This window comes from Cydia splendana, chromosome 23, assembly GCF_910591565.1.
Source record: "Cydia splendana chromosome 23, ilCydSple1.2, whole genome shotgun sequence".
In the NCBI taxonomy this organism is placed as follows: Eukaryota; Metazoa; Arthropoda; class Insecta; order Lepidoptera; family Tortricidae; genus Cydia; species Cydia splendana.
In genome coordinates this window covers 10214018-10230572 of record NC_085982.1, presented here as the reverse complement: position 1 = coordinate 10230572, position 16555 = coordinate 10214018, and the positions used below count along the sequence as shown (strand labels likewise).

Here is a 16555-nt window from a genome sequence, read left to right as displayed (position 1 = left end):
GGGTGCTCAACCACTTTGAAATTTTTCAAAGTTGTATGAAATCCAAAAAAAAAAGTTTTTATTATTCCGATTTTTTTAAGTATCTGGTTTCACACTATTTGCACATGTGATTTATAAGTTTTGAAGTGGAAAAACATTTTTATTTCTATTTTTTATATTTTTTCAAAGTAAGATTTATTGAGTTTCACCTAAATAAATCATAATTTTTTTACATAATAACTTTTAAATCACACTTTCAAATAATGTGAAAACTACCACTTACCTAAAAAACTAAAAAAATAATAACTTGATTTTTTTGGATTTCATACAACTTTGAAAAATTTCAAAGTGTTAGAGCACCCCCTTGTAGTTGAGATAAGATTACAAAACTTGGCGTATTTTGTCAACATAACAAGTGTAACAAAATGAGGGGGTGCCGCTTCTTCTAGCTAGAGTTTGGATTATTCCCATATAAACGTGAACCACCCTAGGCCAGGTCCGACTGCAGCTGTGACGTGACGGGGAAAACTGTTATGATTACGATTACGAGTCCCTACGTCCCACACTTCATTTTAGCCATAGTCTAATAAAACATGGTCTTCCATTCCCAGAGTGACACGGGCCTACGTCACAACAACATGGCCGCTATATATAGCGCTATCGCATATTATCATATAGCGCTGTCGCATGATGACGTAGGCCCGTGTCAGTTAGGTGACCTAGAAAAGACGGGAATGGAGTACCAGGCGGAGTATATTATTATACCATGATTTTAGCTTGCAGTGTATTTTTTGCCTTCGCAAATACGAGTTCGCAGAAAAAGGCTTTAAGGTTGATAATAACGCCTACGTTGTTAGGAATTTTTGTTTAATCAAACTTTACTTATACTATTCACCTACCTTCAAACACTTCGCTTTGATAAAAACAAGTTTAGTTAAATAACTTTGTGATCGTTATCGTGGCAAAACGTCACCAATCGATATGATTTAGCCTCATGCATGACATTTTTTTTATGTTTTAAATCGTTATTTATATCGCTTGAACACCGGAAAAAATAAAAATGCTTTTATAAACCTTCCCATAATATTATTAAAAAATATTTAAAATGTTGAAAAATTTTGATCGGTTGAAACGCTCAAAATTTTTGGCTCGAATTCGACAGAACTGATGACGTCACTCGGTGTGAACGCAACTGACGTTTTGCTACTTAGTGGCGAGTCAGGTCATAATGCCATCTCTTTCACTCTTGGTTGGTCTTAACAATTTGTTGAAACGACTGACGTCACGTGACGTTTCGACTAATGGCTTTATTTTTCGCGGGCAATTTTTTGTATTTTTTATTAGCTTTATTTATCATCCTTCTTAGGCTAGGGTTTTTATAATATGAATATAAAAGTAAAATATAAAAACACTTACAAAACAATAAAAATACATATAAACACATTATAAAAAACCTAACCTAGGGTGCCGCCAGCAGCGGGGCAAGGCCCAAGCTACCGGTGGTCAGGGCTGCTGGGCTTATTTATTATTTTAAGCAATGAAATGGTAATTTTTATAACGGATTTATAACATGTAATAACGGCAACAAACATCCGAATAGAAAATATTTCGTTCAAATATAAACTTCATGCATGAGGCTAATACGAGTAGAGTAGCCCAATTCAAATATTCAAATTGTAATTCAGTAAAACACTACTGAATGGTATAGTCAAGCTCTAACGTCCATTTTGTATTCAGCTCTTGTCGCACACCGACCCAATACTACCCTCTTTTTGAAAGAATAACGTAATAAAATATTTGCTCTCCCATACATTGTTACGTCCTTTCCTTTCTAGGTTAAATGTGATACGTTTGCAGCGACAAATTGTTTAGTGTGTGAGATTAAATGAAAACGGGATTGGGTTGGGTGCATAATGGATTTGAAGTTTTAGGAAATATTGTTGGTAAAATGTTCATGGAGCAATTCAATCTAGCTGTCAGGCCAATTCTAACATGCACCTGACATCAAACCGGTATTTAGAATAATATTGGAATCATATCAGTTAGCTGTCGTTGCCACATGTGCGGACAAGTCTGCGAGCGAAATGAACGTGCGAATGACAGCTAACTGATAATTAAAATAAAAATAAAATATTCTAGCCTATATACATCCCACTGCTGGGCACAGGCCTCCTCTCAAGCATGAGAGGGTTTGGGCTATAGTCTCCACGCTGGCCTAATGCGGGTTGGGGACTTCACATACACCTTTGAATTTCTTCGCGGATGTATGCAGGTTTCCTCACGATGTTTTCCTTCACCGAAAAGCTAGTGGCAAATATGAAATTATATACCGTAAGTTCCGAAAAACTGATTGGTACGAGCCAGGATTTGAACCCGCGACCTCCGGATTGAAAGTCGGACGTCAGATCCTTTCGGCCACCACCTCTTCTGCACGTTCACGTGCACGTTCGAATTGTGGTCTGAGTGCCAAGTGCATTGCTGAATGGAGAGCTAATGAACATTCTTGGTCCTTTTAAGACTATAAAAGTAACCCCACTTTTAGCTTAAGGCACCTCTTTTTAGTAACAATTGCCCGTGTAACATTACATTCATTCATTCATTCATTTCAGCCTATATACGTCCCACTGCTGGGCACAGGCCTCCTCTCATGCGCGAGAGGGCTTGGGCTATAGTCCCCACGCTAGCCCAATGCGGATTGGGGACTTCACATACACCTTTGAATTTCTTCGCAGATGTATGCAGTTGCAGGTTTCCTCACGATGTTTTCCTTCACCGAAAGCTAGTGGTAAATACTCGTATCAAATGAAATTTCGTACATAAGTTCCGAAAAACTCATTGGTACGAGCCAGGATTTGAACCCGCGACCTCCGGATTGAAAGTCGGACGTCATATCCACTCGGCTACCACCGCTTCATTACATTAAAGTACACATATTGTGGGATATTACACAACCATTAGCTAAGTGCGGACACTTACCCATTACGTCGCCATTAAAAATTACCGACTATCAGTTTACCTAATTGCCGTGAACGAACTTCGCAACTAACCTGTGAAGTGTCATACTTTAACCATCGGCGATACTGTTAACTGTACCTTGGACCTTATGCATTTTGTAATAAGGTCCACCTATGTACAGTGACTTAAGAGTGTCGCTGTTTGTATTAAAGTTGTTGTAAAGTAGGCGATAGGCTTGTCAGATGTTAAACATGAGTATCATTCAGACATTAAACTTCAACTATAATCTATCATTAATATAAATCAATCAAAATAAAACAAAATAAATAAAAAAAAGTTAAAAATAAAACTTCAATAACTTTTAACCCACCCTGAATCGTATCCGGCTCAAAGATCCCCATTATTCTCATCACTGCGTTTCCCGCTGAATTGCAATGAGACCAGTGCCATGTTTATCAAAAGCTTGTAACTTGTAATACAAGTGGAAGTCCCTTTTTGACAGCTTTTGTTAGAAAGGGACTTCCACTTGTTTTGATAAACAGGGCACTGCTGGACCAGATACGACCCAGAGCGAGGATCGCAGCCGCTCTCGCGCAAGCGTAGTTCGAAGGCCACAGGCACAGACAAGACACCCTCCAGACTGAGCATAGTAGCTCTACCCCCTCTGCCACGCATACAGTAGTTTTACTCCATTTTCGAGTCGAAAGTGTATTTGTGTGACGTCCGTGTCTTTGAACGGACCAATCACGCCACGGGACCTCGCTCACCTCGTCCCCCGCACCCCCCTATTTTTGGCAGCATCGGTTTCATGAAATAATTGCTCTAAACTCCGTCTAGAGGATTCCTAGTCTATGGCCACAGGGCACCTTAGATGAATTCGTGCAGGATTGTCCCAAATTGAGGAACAAAACGAAGCAATGACAAAGCATAACAAGCAATCGGTTGCTTAAATTGAATTACATTTGTCAAATGGCGTCAATTAACATTTCTGTCAACCGTTTTCAAGCACATAATTAGTTCAAACCGACAAATTCGACATCCATAGTGCCTATTTTGCGTGAAAAACGAGGTAGGTAGCGCTACTCTAACCATCGCAGTTCCACCACGAAACCTAGCAAGATTTGCTAATAACCTTCTTTAGTGTACCAGGAGACCATAGGTACCTGATCCTAATCCTGTATACTTAGGTATACCTTGCAATCCAAAAAAATGTGTGCTGTTGATTCCTCTGTTTCTATGCACATTTTTGCAATTGACAATCACAATCAGAGCTGTAAGCGGTCAGCTAGTTGTCAATCACAAATCTATTTGCCTCTCTATCGTCCGAATTTGTAAGGGTTTTAGAGAAGCAGAGAATGAAAGTTTGATTTACACGGTAGACCCTCAGTGACCCGATACCGTTGGAACAACACACTTTGTAAGGTTACGGTCCGGTTTGGGCAAAATTACCTTGTGCCAGGTAGGAAGCGGGTGGGGTCAACAGATTAAAAATGTAATAGGACCGCCCTCGGCTTCACGGGGAAAACATTGTTTCAATATCGAATGGCTAAAAATAAACTGGTGGATTTGATTGTGTTTTTTATTTAGTTTCCTATTAATACAGTATACAGAAGCAAATACCTAGGGACTCCGAGCTCACTAAAACAGGCAGTCAGCAACCTGAAAACATTGCTAGGCTTCATGGAGGAGCTGGGGTGGTTAGAGTTAGAGCTACCTCGTTTCACGCAAAATAGGCACAATGGTTGTCGATTTGCGGAAAATGCCCAGAAGCACTAACTAACTAACTATTAGCTTCCTATAAGCGCCTTGTTTTGTTTGAGTCAGCTGATTTTACGGCATTAATGTTATCTGTATGTAATACCGTAATACTTGTTTTTATTTCAAAATTGATTTGAGACAACCTTGTAACAACTTGACCACCGAAACATATATCTCCTCCTCTTTTCTGCGCCAGCAAAGTCTTTGAAAATTTCCATCGTGTTTTGTGTTTAAAAACTGTACCCAACCAACAACACCAAGTATCAAATACAATGTTAGTGTAACTGAATGATCAAGAACGAAGACGCGAATCCGAGATTTTTAGAATCAATCTTCTCCTCAGATTCGACGCAAAAACGTCCCGCGATCCTGATGGGGAAGAAATGGTTTGCTGACCCTTTTAACCGCCATAGAATTTTTCATCGAGCGTGCTCGTGTTACCGGCGGTACGAAATCACACGAAGTTTTGTCTTATTTATCAGACCGCAGCGAAGTGAGCCCGATTTTATATGTCTTATATATCAGTCTAAAGGTTATTGTCTGGTCATTCAGGCAAAAACACTAAATGACCAGTCAATTTAAAGAATTTAAAGACCACTTTGCCTCTTTAGTGCCAAAAAATTTTAGCCAGAAAAATCATGAAGCTTATTAATAATACCTTATTGTCCCCAGCACCCTGGTCCCCTGGAAGCTGTTCCGCGAAGAGCTGAACAACGTGCATCCGATATCATCAGGCTTGGAAACCATGGCCCTCAAGACAACCATCGATCTCACCTGCAACGACTTCATATCTAATTTCGAGTTTGATGTCTTTACTAGGTAAGTCAAATAAGTCCATATTGTAATTTCTCATTATGTAACTCTTACTGATATTGTCCAGTAAAGGGACATTGGACATATATACAAATCCGCGACAGTGTAAGAGGCTTGCGGAGCTCCTTTTCCTATATCTTGTGTTTAAGTTGACACCAATATCGGGGTAAGGTTATGGTGAAAAATACAGGATGTCCCATAAGTGACACTGGAGGTAGACCAGGCCAAGAGGAACCAAACCAACTTAACATGACCCCAATAAAAGTGGCACGGTTTTCGAGTTATTGCCAAATTAAGGTTTTTCATGAATTTTGACCGTTTTTAACATTGTTAGTGCCAGTGTGCACTCGGAAAGGTCTCGAAGTTAGTTTTTTTTATGTGTACGGCATCATGAATAGTTAATTAAGATAACAGAATAGGTATTTTATCCATAAACAATGTAAAATGCAAAAAATTACTGACTTTCGAAAACTATCAAAACCCGTTGAGATGTATTTATTGGCGTCTTTTCAAATCTAAGCCTTATACCTATAACAAGTAAATAATGTATATCCCATGGAGTATATAACTCGAGCCCCAGGGAAAACTGTATAATTAACAATATATCCCTAGCAAATGTTTACTCCCAATGGCACATATACTTCGTTATTCATTAGACAAATACCTATACAGAAATCTACCACCACATTCTAAACTATACCTTGCTAATACTTACTCGTAAAGTGTAGTTTAGTTTGCAATGTTCTTGTGTTTACATTGCAGGTGATGTGTGAATGTGACGATTTTAAATGTATTGTAAATTCATTTATACGATAATGAAGCGTTTAGTATGCAAGGTGTAAAGTAAGTTGCATTAAATGTATGTGCAAGACCAATTGACAATGGGACATTTTGTATTTAGAATAGAATAGAAATCATTTATTCAGACATTACATCAATACAAATACCACACATAGCAGTACTGATAATTTCCGCTACTGAATGCTAGATGTCGACTATGAAAATAATAGTCTTTTTGGTACCAGAACTGATGTATGAAGTGAGCACTCCATGTATTTTTTTCTCCATGACAAAAGTAAATAAAGCAGGCGATATAGGGATGTGATGCCGAAATGGTCTCCACTCAGCAATGCAGCTGGCACAACTAGCGTGGTCAACGGCGCTGGTTTACTGTGGAGCCAACAGCCAACATCTTAACTCACCGGAGTCCCAAGTTATATTGATAATTCACCAGTAACAATGTACTTTATCCCTTACCACACTAGGGCTCATTTAGACGACGCGAGAACTCTCATGCGAGTTTCATTACATTGCCGGTTTTGGTCGGTCAGTTGAATTGGACGTAACCAACAGTCCGCAATGTAACTAAAATCGCATGCGATTGCGAGTTCGCGCGCTATCTAAATCAGCCCTAATTCCTTATTCTGATCTGAGTTTATCTTCTGTTCAGGTTATTCCAGCCTTGGAGTACGTTGCTACGGAACTGGCAACTGCTGGCGGTGACGCACCCCGGCTACGTCGCGTTCCTTACCTACGACGAGGTCAAAGCGAGGCTACAGAAGTACATACATAAGGCTGGCAGTTATGTTTTTAGGTAAGTCAAACTTCAAACTTCAACATTTATTCAGCAAATAGGGCACAAGGGCACTTTTACACGTCAACATTGAATTTACATACAAGCAAAAATAATAACAATACATCAACAATTTTATAAAATACAACTAACAATTCAAACTAACGTATTACAATTACTTAGAGATGTATATGGTCTCTTAGTGTCGAATTACTTAAAAAACCTATAATATTAATATTGAAGTCCAGGATCCAGATCCAGTTTTCCAAAGTCTCGGAATGCACGCAAAAACTTCATCATCCAGGCCTTGTTCATCTTGTCAGATGATTGAGCAGCGTCTGTGATCAAGCGACAGCATCGCTCTTGGCTATATAAACGAATTCTTGAACGGCATAATCGTACACATTTCTGACAAGTAAAATGAGGGTCAACACCGAGGTGACCCTCGCACGTTTTCGGGTCAAGAAACCAGGACCTGTCGTGCCCTTTTAAAAGGCTGTTCTTCCACTTAATGCAGTTTGATGCTAGGTCTTGCCATGAGTTGCAGTTGATGTCAAACGCAACCATCTGGCAGTCGCGGTCCTTAAAGCGGAGTATTGGGCTTGCCCATTGTCACATTTTCTCGACCCCCTCCCAACCCCTAAACGTGTGACCTGATTAATGTATGACCCCTTACTATATATTGTAATATGTATGTCGCAGTCGGATCGTATAATCCGCCGTATTACATTACGGCTAGCCGTTTTCAAAAACAGGGGCGTTTTGAAATGCGGCGGTTTAACGATTAGCCGGATTGAATGCGGCTGAATGAGAATCCGCCGGAATGTATTCGGCGCCATACGTTCTTCAACACGGCTAGCCGTAATGTAATACAGCGAGTCATTAGCCGCCGCTTTGACAGTTTTTAGTTCCCATTTTTAACACCCGTGGCGCTGCCTGACAAACGCTGGGGTGTCCATCAAATCTGGAGTTTATTTTCAAAAAACATTTATTTCGCAACTTAACTAGACGGAGCCCCGCTTCACGGGGCTCCTATTTCTGAGCGGGTTGCCCTTCGGGCATCTGAAGCTACCTAACGAACCTAACCTACCTACCTATTGATTTAGTGAGACGTCCGTGAAAACATTACACTTTGGGGAAAAAAGCGTAGGTAGGTAAGTAGGTTAGGTTCGTTAGGTAGCTTCAGATGCCCGAAGGGCAAACCGCCCAGAAATAGGAGCCCCGCTTGCGGGGCTCCGTCTATTTAAGTTGTGAAGGAAATGTTTTGGAAAAGAAACACATGTAGTGCGGTGGGACCATGGTAAAAATAAATTAAATTGCAAACATTGTCAAACTCCGGTTACGTAGGCGACCGAAAGAACTGGTCACTCTACAATCTAAAATAGTAGTACGATGCGGCTAAACGTTGGCCGCCTTATTGAAGAACGTATCGCAATGACAATCCGGCTAATCGTCGAACCGCCGCATTTCAAAACGCCCCTGTTTTTGATAACGGCTAGCCGTAATGTAATACGGCGGATTATACGATCTGACTACGACATGTATACGGAATATTGATAAAATGAAATTGATATTTAATCATAAATCATTTATCGTTGCACATAAATGTGTGTTAATTAATTTATAAGCTTACCTAATGGCCTCTAGTTAGTTACAATATTTTAATGAAGACCGTACTCAATTTTGCCTATAACAGCCTTATGCAAACATCGTTGGAGAACCTAATAGTAGTTTATGTGACTGCTACATAATGAGTGGCATTAAAATACGAGTGTGGGTTTAAGAAACGAACGTTAGTGAGTTTCTTAATAAGATCACACGAGTGTTTTAATGCCTAATTATGTACAGTTACATACACTACTTTATCTAAACACATACTTAAAACTAACTAAAAGATAAACTGTACGTCAAATGGCGGTGAATGAAAACTTTTTTCACGCATGTCACACATCCGTAGTTTTTTTTAATTCCTAGACAAAAGAATGAAGTCCCTATTCTCATGTCACTCGAGATCAAATATCGTGCGGTTTATATTTAAAAAACATACTAAATTGACGTTTCGTATCGATAACTGTTTTAATATCTACGGATACTAGAATAGAGACCTACTTGAGTTTTGACTGCTGTTCCAAATTTAAACTCATAACCTACAAAAATCTATAAGGTTATGTACATTAAAGTACAAATTTTCCTACTACCACAGATAAGAAAGTTCTCATAGCAAAATTGGTTGTAATAAAGCTTGTCATTTCCTACGGTTTCTGAACGCATTATAGAGCACTAATGACATGTGTGTAGATAAACTACTTAACATGAATAATATACATAAAGGTTCATTCAGCTAGCTCAAATTCTAACCTCAAACGCTTCATAAATAATACCTACGAGTAAATTTCCGAGAATATAACATGTGATTCCAGGTAAAACCGCAAAGCCGCCGTTATATTTATTATTGTTAAACAGGGGACTAATGAGGTAACGGGGAATAACACGTGGATCCGTATTTAAACGATAATTTACTAGGTTAATGAATTGCTATTGTCTGTATCTAGGGTTGCAAATAGAAAAAAAAAACAAATGTTTTTTTTTCAAATTTATGAAAAAAAACATGAAAAAAAACCTGGCACCATGGTTTTTTTTCTAAATTAGGTTTTTTTTTCAGATGAACAAAAATATGCCACAATAACGGTTTTTCGTGATTTATTTATATAAGTAACTTAAAACTAAGTAATTTTTGGGGAATCCCTGAATTCCCCGATGCTGCGACGAGAGGCGTTGGTGTTGCCAACAGTAAATTGCGATAACTACCACTACAGATTTCATTTATGTTGTTATTAATCAAAGTTGTTAAATTAAATTGGTTTAATGGTTAACATAAAGTCTAAAACAAGTAAAACAACCGTATAAAAATATTAACTGCCTTGCAAATTTTGAGTTTTCATACTTTTGAAAAAAAAACGTACTCCAGAAAAAAAACGGTTTTTTTTCATGTTTTTTTTTCAAGTCACAAAAAAAACCGTTTTTTTACAACCCTGTCTGTATCTTTAGGTATTTAAAAAAGAGTAAACAAATTCTACCCTTCCTTCTTAAGCCAGTTGAGGGTAGATGAAAACATTACATGATCAAATAATGTAGGTTAAAGTCAGGTCGTTCAGTGACTGATCCAGGCGGTTTTGTATTTGGTCGGTTAACCAATAAATGGTATAACTACCCGAAAATATACAAATTATTTGTTTACTTTTAAGTTGGTACCTAGAGATACAGAGTACTTATAGTATAGAATAACTTTTAAAAATGGGGTTGACAACTGTCAAAGGTTTGTCCAGCATAGATTCTACCTGTGTCTAGTTTTCTCCCATGAGATTTGGCTTAAAAGGCTTGCATCCAGGCCACAAAATTTCACAAAAAAAAATTGTTAATATTCGTAGATTTCGTAGGATTGACAGGTAAAATCTATGCTGGCGACATCTGTAATATACTTCGACCGGCCAACCCCATTTTTTTTTTATCTTCATATTTATATAGGATTTCGTACACTCGTGGTGACGATGCCAGCCTCATAGGAGAGTTCACGTGTGTAACTAACTCTCAGACCTTAGTGCGCGATATTTTTTATAATATGTAAACATTTTCTCAGCCCCTTCTGATAGCGGTTGAGAAAGCAAAATATTCAAGGATAATACGCTGTCCAAAATGTTTTTCCGCTCGACTTGCCCATGCCCGTGATAGTGCATTCTATAAATATGTGGACTAGGTCTTCTATTCTGTTACAATGATCACATAGGTTTGTATCTCTTTTTTTCATGAGGTGATAAAATTTATTACACGGAATATGTCCCGAACGCAGACGTAGTGCACACGTTACTGTCTCCCTAGTAAGTCTGGCACCGTCAAACCATGGAACCCACCCGGGTCGTCCTTGAACACTGCTATACCATATACCCTTTACAACAGAATCTTCTACGAATTTCTTGTTCCACTTTTCTAGACATAAGTTCCTTATTTTCGGTATTAATTCTGTTGCATAGGGTTTACATGCAAGGTCTATTCCCTTATGAATGGATTCATGTGCAAAACCATCAACAATTTCATTACCCTAATACCTACGTGTGATGGAATCCACTGAATTTTGACACATACATTTTTATGTTGTAGATCGTTTATCAGTTTCAGTGCTTGGTAGGCAATCTACATTCCTCGGTTGCCCGAGACACATCGAGCCAGGTGTTGTAGTGCACTCCTTGAATCTGATAAAATGACCACATCTTGAGGGTTCAAAAGTTCATTGTAATAAACTAATGCTTTTGTGATTGCCAATAGTTCCGCTCTCATTATGCAAAGGGCCAACCCCATTATGAAGCGACTTGACAAAACAGTATTTTATGGCCCTTGTCAGCGGTTCCACTTTACGAACTGTCCCTTTCCGAAAGAAAATACTCGAGGTATTTACTATAAAAATCAAATATACTTCAGGTTTAGCTATAATAGTTGAAGAGTGTTCTCCATTCCTCAAGGATCCTGACATGCCTGGACCTGATGGCAACGATGAACCCTTTCAAACAAAAAAAATAACTTTCCTTAACGTCCCAAGCCTCTTTGATAATTAAAAAACATGCCAAAGAATAAGAAATATTCAGACAAATTGAGAACCTCCTTCGAACTCTTGAAGTCGTTTAAAAACCTGAGAAGGTGTAAAGCATTACAGAAATAAATAAGATATTAATCTTTTTATGACAAGAAAACGTGCTTGGATGACGTCGCGTTTATTTTATTTATCAAAGTAGGTTAACGGGCACATTGTGCTTTGGTCCTTGGACAATTGGACATTTCCCACAACAAGATTAAAAACGTATTACAGCGAAATTTTGAGTAATCTCTCTGACAATCTTACCTTTATATCGAAACATGATAAATAGGCTTGTTAGCGGGTAATACGGTGCTAAGTATTCATATTCAAGTGGATTTCACAGTCTTACCGACTTAGAGTTCTGTTCTAACAGAACTAGGTTATAGTTCTGTTCTAGAACCTTGGTTATATTTTCGTTACCCTTATCTGGACGGACATTTTTAAAAACAAACTTCGTTTGTAAACAATACTAGGGGCATTCCAGGAAAGTTTAGGATACGTGGCGCTATTTATTTACACTCCTGATGAAGCTAAGAAACCAATATTTGGCGTGATGATGTTTGATAATTTAGCTTTAGCTCCAATGATAGATAATACGGTTTTCTGCAGGTTATTCATAGCTGCCATACGCGTCACATCCCCACAAAGTAGACCTTTTCCTGTAATGGCCCACTGTAGATTTGCCTCTCTCTGCGACTTTGACGTGTATAAGTCATGGCTCTTTTTGTGAAGCCTCTGGCCAGTAATATATGATCATTGTCAAGAGGACGCTGTTATAATAATGTAAAGGGTAACAGTTCAGTATACATATTTAATTACACAAACGGGTCTACCGCGATATAATTTCATTGTTTTTACCTTTAATTCCGACGTTCAGTATAGTATAAACAAATTAGTTGCAGTGAAATTCCGCAACATGGCGCGTGATCATATATTCCTGTGGTCAGGCTTTACTTCTGTCTTAACCCTCAATTTATCTAAGGCAGTGGGGAGACACTCCTGACTTCGGTAGAACTCGGCTCCGTTCGGCTCAGCATTGCTCCGAGCAATTATTAGGGTTGGCACCACTTGACTTCCTTTTGCGTGCACGACAACAGATAAGATAATCACTTGAATTTTGACAACCCTAAATAGCCGAAAGGGATAGTCCCATATATTAGAAAGGAATAGCATGATTCGACCCTGAACCGCTGTCAAACTTCGGGTTTGTAGGAAGTGTCCTTTCTGTACGGTAGTACTATTATTTCTTCTGTGTCCAAGGGAAGAATGCCTCGAATTCTGGTACAAAAGTCACAGATCTTGTGTAGCAGAACATAGCTATCAGTTTACTCTCTAGTTCTTAAAAACAGTCCTTTTTTTCAGATTATCGTGTACAAGGCTGGGCCAATGGGCAATAGGCTACGTGACCGTCGACGGTGAGATTCTACAGACCATCCCGCAGAACAAGAGTTTGGTGCAAGCGCTCCTCGACGGGTATAGAGAGGGATTGTAAGTTAAAACCTATTTTTAGGGTTCCTTACCCGAAGCCTGGACGTGAAGTACGTAAACTAGGCCTTATTGGGCTTATTCCGGTTTCCTCACGATGTTTTCCTTCACCGAAAAGCGACTGGTAAATATCAAATAACACACATAAGTTCATAGCCCGGCATAAACTAAGTAGGTCTAATAGGATAGCGAGCTGTCCTATATTTTATAAAGTTTTGAAAGGCATCTATTGCAGTTTATAATTTATATAGTAGTGTGACATAAAAACAAAAAAACTGTTCCCTAGTTGTAAAATAAACTTTATTTTTCAGCTACCTATATCCTGATGGGAGAGACGTTAACCCAGACCTGAGCAGCGCCATCATATCTCCGGCTGAGGACCACATCACAGTCACTCAAGAACAGTACGAGCTTTATTGCGAGATGGGTCAGTATTACTACTATACTCTGGATCTTTAGGTATTTACATGGTATAATAATATACTCCGCCTGGTACTCTCTTCCCGTCTTTTCGTGGTCACGTGACTGACACAAGCTACGTCATCATGCGACAGCGCTATATGATAATATGCGATAACGCTATATAAAGTGGCATTATTAGTAGTGGCGTTATTGTGACGTAGGCTTGTGTGTCACTCTGGGAAGAGAAGATCATGTTTTATTAGACTATGTGTATTTAAATAAAAGTAAACAAAATCTACCCTCAAATGGCTCCTTTAGCCAGTTGAGGGTAGATGAAAACATTGCACGATCAAATAATGTAGGTTAAAGGCAGGTCGTTCAGTGACCGATCCAGTCGGTTTTGTAATTGGTCGGTTAACCAACAAATGTAAAACTCGGGTAAATCCATTTGACCCTCTCAACAAATAATTACCTTTTCTTAATAAGTACCAAAATCGCATAATCTGATCTGACAGGTGGATTAACCCGAGTTTGAAGTTAAGCGACTCACATATACGTGAAATATATATGGTAAGAATCCTTAAATCCATTGTACCGCTAAAAATCAAATATAAATATAAACATAATTCTGAAAAGTTATTTCAGCATTGTAAAATAATGAATGTATATGATAAAGTGAAGCTAGCGATAATATTAGAATATAGACATAAACTGGGAAGTCTGAATAGGTATGATAGGCCAAATAACCTTAGAGTACTGATAAATAAAAAACATTTCAATATACCAAGTAGTAACAACTTTTATGGGCAAAGAGTCTGGTCGAGTTATTTGCCACACATCCTAAATAGTCTTCCTAGACATATAATAGATAACTTAGAAGATAAGCCTCATAAGCTGAAACTAATGTTAAAAAAGTACTGCATGAACTGATAAAGTAGTTAAGTCAAAAGTAAATATAAAATAGATACACATTATGTTATATAAATTAGATTAAAATATAGTAATAATAACGTCAATGATGTAACTAAAAGAAAACCTCTCACTTAGCTAATAATCCATTATAGTGTAGATTAGGTTAAGTACATAAAAAAATTTTGTAAAATTTATTTATAATAAACAGTTTAAATTTTAAATTTTTTTTTTTATATATTTCATGAAAAACGTATGTGTTACAGGAAGCACGTTTCAACTGTGTAAGATCTGCGCCGAAAACGACAAAGACATCAGAATAGAGCCGTGCGGACATCTACTCTGTACACCGTGTCTCACCGCTTGGCAAATTGTGAGTACATATACTTTAGAGCATATTTAGACGGCACGCGAACTCGCATACGATTTTAGGTACATTGCGGACTGTTGGTTACGTCCAATTCAACCGACCGATCAAAAACCGCAATGTAATGAAACTCGCATGCGAGTTCTCGCACCGTCTAAATGAGGCCTTCTGTCGTGTTTTTGACACATACCTATTTAGTGACGTTTTCAACCAAGGGGTCGACCGGGTCCTTGTCAAACTTGGTCACATTTGGCAAACCTCTCCCCCCCCCCCCCCCCCTGGTGTGACGTCACATGTTTTCAACGAAACCGGCATATTAAATTAAGTGTAAGATCTGCGCCGAAAACGACAAATATATCAGAATACAGCCGTGCGGACACCTACTCTGTACACCGTGTCTCACCGCTTGGCAAATTGTGAGTACATATACTTTACTCTCGTGTTTTTGACACATATTTAGTGACATTTTCAACCAAAAGGTAAGGTAGGTTTTCTTAAATTACCTACGCCGTAAATTTTCCCAGCTTTATCCAAATTGAAACAAATAACCGTTTCTTTATTCTTTTTGAGCTTCCGCGTATTTAATTAATTTGAAACGTCGGTTTTCCCTTGTTCATTCCCTAATGGATTCATTTGAAATGTTAGCTGATACTCGGCCGGATGTAGGTTTACCTAAGGCTTCTGCGTAGTTGGAACAATGATATGGCGAACAATATTTATAGTAAATACCTACGTTTAAAATTAAAAATCCCTAAATAAATGAGAAATAATGAAACAATTCCGTGGTCACTACCACGACTAGAGATGCACCGGATATTCGGTTACTATCCGGTATCCGGCCTACCCGGCCATTATTTGAATATCCGGCCGGATACCGGATAGTGACCTACTATCCGGCCAGATACCGGATAGTAACATTGCTTGATTTCGGAGTAAACAATTTGGATTTAAAAAACAGTCACGGTCATAATCGTACTTGTTTATTATTTTAAAGCAATTTAAACATTCCACTGACTTGCACACGCACTCATTTCGAACCTAGAAATGTGTCCGCGCGAACGTTCACTAGGAAACAGGTCAAACCTCCAGAATGTGCACCTGAAAAACCGAAATTTAGGTACAGTTCCGCTGGCCGAATATTCGGCGGCCGGATACCGGATATTCGGCCGATGGTGAGGCCGAATATCCGGTATCCGGCCAAACAACTATCCGTTGCATTTCTAACCACGACCCACTCATTGTGACGATATGAAATCCCCACTTTGTAGGTTAAAGAACCTATTCAATCCTATAGGTATTGTAAATATTTATGTTTTAATTTTAATTAATGACATTACAATTTCCCAAAACGAGGAAATGATAAACTATTTTACAGCATACCTATATTCAGTATATCGCTTCCGATTCTCGGAATAGTTAATGGGATTTTATGAGGATGTAAGTTTTTTCCGGTACGTACATGTGGCTCGCGACATACCTAACATAGGCCAAAAAAAGGAATAATGTTTCATACAGAAAAAAGCGGCGTCAGGTTGAGGCGACGTGGGCCTCCGCTTACGGCCTCACGTTCCAATAGTTTATGCATATTTCGAGCACCAGAGGGCCTCGCAAAATCTACCTTGCCCATATACAATGCTTTATGACATTAAGTCCGCCGTGTGTGCAGGGTTTTTCTTTTGTGCAATAA

General features: G+C 38.6%; 1 protein-coding gene across 1 annotated transcript in view; it reads left to right on the top strand.

Annotated features, from left to right (window-relative positions):
• Positions 1–16555, top strand: part of LOC134801890 (E3 ubiquitin-protein ligase CBL) — a 154066-nt gene that overhangs the window by 115203 nt on the left and 22308 nt on the right. Inside the window, exons 2-6 of the mRNA XM_063774543.1 lie at positions 5365–5511; positions 6956–7099; positions 13068–13193; positions 13502–13617; positions 14768–14874. Of these exons, the coding sequence (XP_063630613.1) occupies positions 5365–5511; positions 6956–7099; positions 13068–13193; positions 13502–13617; positions 14768–14874 (640 nt within the window). The remainder of the gene's footprint in view (positions 1–5364; positions 5512–6955; positions 7100–13067; positions 13194–13501; positions 13618–14767; positions 14875–16555) is intronic.